At 56.1% G+C, this 4,450-nt stretch overlaps 1 protein-coding gene across 1 annotated transcript; it reads left to right on the forward strand.

Annotated features, from left to right (window-relative positions):
* Window positions 1-2,118: 2,118 nt before the first annotated feature.
* LOC138354569 (mRNA decay activator protein ZFP36L3-like) lies at window positions 2,119-4,172 on the forward strand. Its single transcript, XM_069308939.1, has 2 exons — window positions 2,119-2,605; window positions 3,472-4,172. The coding sequence occupies exons 1-2, from the start codon at window positions 2,119-2,121 to the stop codon at window positions 4,170-4,172; spliced, it is 1,188 nt and encodes a 395-aa protein (XP_069165040.1).
* Window positions 4,173-4,450: the final 278 nt, after the last annotated feature.

Below are 4,450 nucleotides of genomic sequence, written 5' to 3' on the forward strand. Positions count from 1 at the left end.
CTGGCACCACACACCTACAGTGATCAGCCTGGCACCACACCTACAGTGACCAGCCTGGCACCACACACATACAGTGACCAGCCTGGCACCACACACATACAGTGACCAGCCTGGCACCACACACCTACAGTAACCAGCCTGGCACCACACCAACAGTGACCAGCCTGGCACCACACCAACAGTGACCAGCCAGGCAACACACACCTACAGTGACCAGCCTGGCACCACACACTTACAGTGACCAGCCTGGCACCACACCTACAGTGACCAGCCTGGCACCACACCTACAGTGACCAGCCTGGCACCACACCTACAGTGACCAGCCTGGCACCACACCTACAGTGACCAGCCTGGCACCACACCTACAGTGACCAGCCTGGCACCACACCTACAGTGACCAGCCTGGCACCACACCTACAGTGACCAGCCTGGCACCACACCTACAGTGACCAGCCTGGCACCACACCTATAGTGACCAGCCTGGCACCACACCTACAGTGACCAGCCTGGCACCACACCTACAGTGACCAGCCTGGCACCACACCTACAGTGACCAGCCTGGCACCACACCTACAGTGACCAGCCTGGCACCACACCTACAGTGACCAGCCTGGCACCACACCTACAGTGACCAGCCTGGCACCACACCTACAGTGACCAGCCTGGCACCACACCTACAGTGACCAGCCTGGCACCACACCTACAGTGACCAGCCTGGCACCACACCTACAGTGACCAGCCTGGCACCACACACCTACAGTGACCAGCCTGGCAGCACACCTACAGTGACCAGCCTGGCACCACACCTACAGTGACCAGCCTGGTCACACACCTACAGTGACCAGCCTGGTCACACACCTACAGTGACCAGCCTGGCACCACACCTACAGTGACCAGCCTGGTCACACACCTACAGTGACCAGCCTGGCACCACACACCTACAGTGACCAGCTTGGCACCACACCTACAGTGACCAGCCTGGCGCCACACACCTACAGTGACCAGCCTGGCACCACACACCTACAGTGACCAGCCTGGCACCACACCTACAGTGACCAGCCTGGCACCACACACCTACAGTGACCAGCCTGGCACCACACACCTACAGTGACCAGCGTGGCACCACACCTACAGTGACCAGCCTGGCACCACACCTACAGTGACCAGCCTGGCACCACACCTACAGTGACCAGCCTGGAACCACACCTACAGTGACTAGCCTGGCACCACACCTACAGTGACCAGCCTGGCACCACACCTACAGTGACCAGCCTGGCACCACACCTACAGTGACCAGCCTGGCACCACACCTACAGTGACCAGCCTGGCACCACACCTACAGTGACCAGCCTGGCACCACACCTACAGTGACCAGCCTGGCACCACACCTACAGTGACCAGCCTGGCACCACACCTACAGTGACCAGCCTGGCACCACACCTACAGTGACCAGCCTGGCACCACACCTACAGTGACCAGCCTGGCACCACACGTACAGTGACCAGCCTGGCACCACACACCTACAGTGACCAGCCTGGCACCACACACCTACAGTGACCAGCCTGGCACCACACACCTACAGTGACCAGCCTGGCACCACACCTACAGTGACCAGCCTGGCACCACACCTACAGTGACTAGCCTGGCACCACACCTACAGTGACCAGCCTGGCACCACACCTACAGTGACCAGCCTGGCACCACACCTACAGTGACCAGCCTGGCACCACACCTACAGTGACCAGCCTGGCACCACACCTACAGTGACCAGCCTGGCACCACACCTACAGTGACCAGCCTGGCACCACACCTACAGTGACCAGCCTGGCACCACACCTACAGTGACCAGCCTGGCACCACACCTACAGTGACCAGCCTGGCACCACACCTACAGTGACCAGCCTGGCACCACACGTACAGTGACCAGCCTGGCACCACACCTACAGTGACCAGCCTGGCACCACACCTACAGTGACCAGGTGTAGGGGTGTTTGTGAAGACAACAAACACCACCTCACACAGCGGGTGGAATGAGAGGGTGTCCCTGGTGTTGGTGTCGAGTGGTGTCCTGCAGCTGCTGCTCCTGCTGCTGCTCCTGCTCCTGCTCCTGCTCCTGTTATGTCTATTGCTACTCCCTCTACTCCCCTCCCTGGTATTGCAGCTGCTGCTGCTGCTCCTGGTGCTGCTGCTGCTGCTCCTGGTGCTGCTGCTGCTGCTCCGGGTGGTGGTGGTGCTACTATTGCTGCTCCTGGTGCTCCGGGTGGGGGTGCTGCTGCTCCTGGTGCTGCTCCGGGTGGTGGTGGTGCTGCTGCTGCTCCTCCTACTGCTGCTCCTGCTCCTGCTCCTGGTGATGCTGCTCCTGGTGCTGCTCCTGCTCCTGTTCCTGGTGCTGCTGCTGCTCCTGGTGCTGCTTCTGCTCCTGTTCCTGCTGCTGCTCCTGATGCTGCTGATCCTGGTGCTGCTGCTCCTGGTGCTGCTTCTGCTCCTGTTCCTGCTGCTGCTCCTGATGCTGATCCTGGTGCTGCTGCTGCTGGTGCTGCTGCTGCTGCTCCTGGTGCTGCTTCTGCTCCTGTTCCTGCTGCTGCTCCTGATGCTGCTGATCCTGGTGCTGCTGGTGCTGCCTGCTCCTGCTCCTGCTCCTGGTGCTGCTTCTGCTCCTGTTCCTGCTGCTGCTCCTGCTCCTGTTCCTCCTGCTGCTCTTAGTGCTGCTGCTCCTGGTGCTGCTCCTGTTCCTGCTGCTGCTCCTGCTCCTGTTCCTCCTGCTGCTCTTAGTGCTGCTGCTCCTGTTCCTGCTACTGCTCCTGCTGCTCCTGCCGCTGCTGCCGCTGGGACACACGTACAAATATTCCCTCCCCCACCCAATCAATACTCAAGGACGGTCCTAGGGGCCAGAAGTGTGTTGGGACCCGCCTGCTGTTATTGCTGTTGCTGCTGCTGCTGTTATTGCTGTTGCTGCTGCTGCTGTTATTGGTGCTGTTGCTGCTGTTATTGGTGCTGTTGCTGCTGTTGCTGTTATTGATGCTGTTGCTGCTGCTGCTGTTATTGATGCTGTTGCTGCTGCTGCTGTTATTGATGCTGTTGCTGCTGTTATTGATACTGTTGCTGCTGTTATTGGTGCTGTTGCTGCTGCTGCTGTTATTGGTGCTGTTGCTGCTGTTGCTGTTATTGATGCTGTTGCTGCTGCTGCTGTTATTGATGCTGTTGCTGCTGTTGCTGTTATTGATGCTGTTGCTGCTGCTGCTGTTATTGATGCTGTTGCTACTGTTCTTGATGCTGCTACTGTTGATGCTGCTACTGTTCTTGATGCTGCTACTGTTCTTGATGCTGCTACTGTTCTTGATGCTGCTACTGTTCTTGATGCTGCTACTGTTCTTGATGCTGCTACTGTTCTTGATGCTGCTACTGTTCTTGATGCTGCTACTGTTCTTGATGCTGCTACTGCTCTTGATGCTGCTACTGTTCTTGTTCTAGATGCTGCTACTGTTCTTGATGCTGCTACTGTTCTTGATGCTGCTGCTGTTCTAGATGCTGCTACTGTTCTTGATGCTGCTACTGTTCTTGATGCTGCTACTGCTCTTGATGCTGCTACTGTTCTTGTTCTAGATGCTGCTACTGTTCTTGATGCTGCTACTGTTCTTGATGCTGCTACTGCTCTTGATGCTGCTACTGTTCTTGATGCTGCTACTGTTCTTGATGCTGCTACTGTTCTTGATGCTGCTACTGTTCTAGATGCTGCTACTGTTCTAAATGCTGCTACTGTTCTTGATGCTGCTACTGTTCTTGATGCTGCTACTGTTCTTGATGCTGCTACTGTTCTTGTTCTTGATGCTGCTACTGTTCTTGAAGCTGCTACTGTTCTTGATGCTGCTACTGTTCTTGATGCTGCTACTGCTCTTGATGCTGCTACTGCTCTTGATGCTGCTACTGTTCTTGTTCTAGATGCTGCTACTGTTCTTGTTCTAGATGCTGCTACTGTTCTTGTTCCTGATGCTAATATGGTACCTATTTTCATGCATGATATCAGCAAACACCATAGGAAAGTTAGTTTTCCTATTAATCATAGTTTTATATATTTTGGTCCACAATCATGCACGATGCAGCTGCAGTTGACAGCAGTCATGCACGATGCAGCTGCAGTTGACAGCAGTCATGCACGATGCAGCTGCGGTTGACAGCAGTCATGCACGATGCAGCAGCAGTTGACAGCAGTCATGCACGATGCAGCTGCGGTTGACAGCAGTCATGCACGATGCAGCAGCAGTTGACAGCAGTCATGCACGATGCAGCTGCGGTTGACAGCAGTCATGCACGATGCAGCAGCAGTTGACAGCAGTCATGCACGATGCAGCTGCGGTTGACAGCAGTCATGCACGATGCAGCAGCAGTTGACAGCAGTCATGCACGATGCAGCTGCGGTTGACAGCAGTCATGCACGATGCAGCAGCAGTTG

This window comes from Procambarus clarkii, chromosome 63 (genome assembly GCF_040958095.1).
Source record: "Procambarus clarkii isolate CNS0578487 chromosome 63, FALCON_Pclarkii_2.0, whole genome shotgun sequence".
NCBI lineage: Eukaryota > Metazoa > Arthropoda > Malacostraca > Decapoda > Cambaridae > Procambarus > Procambarus clarkii.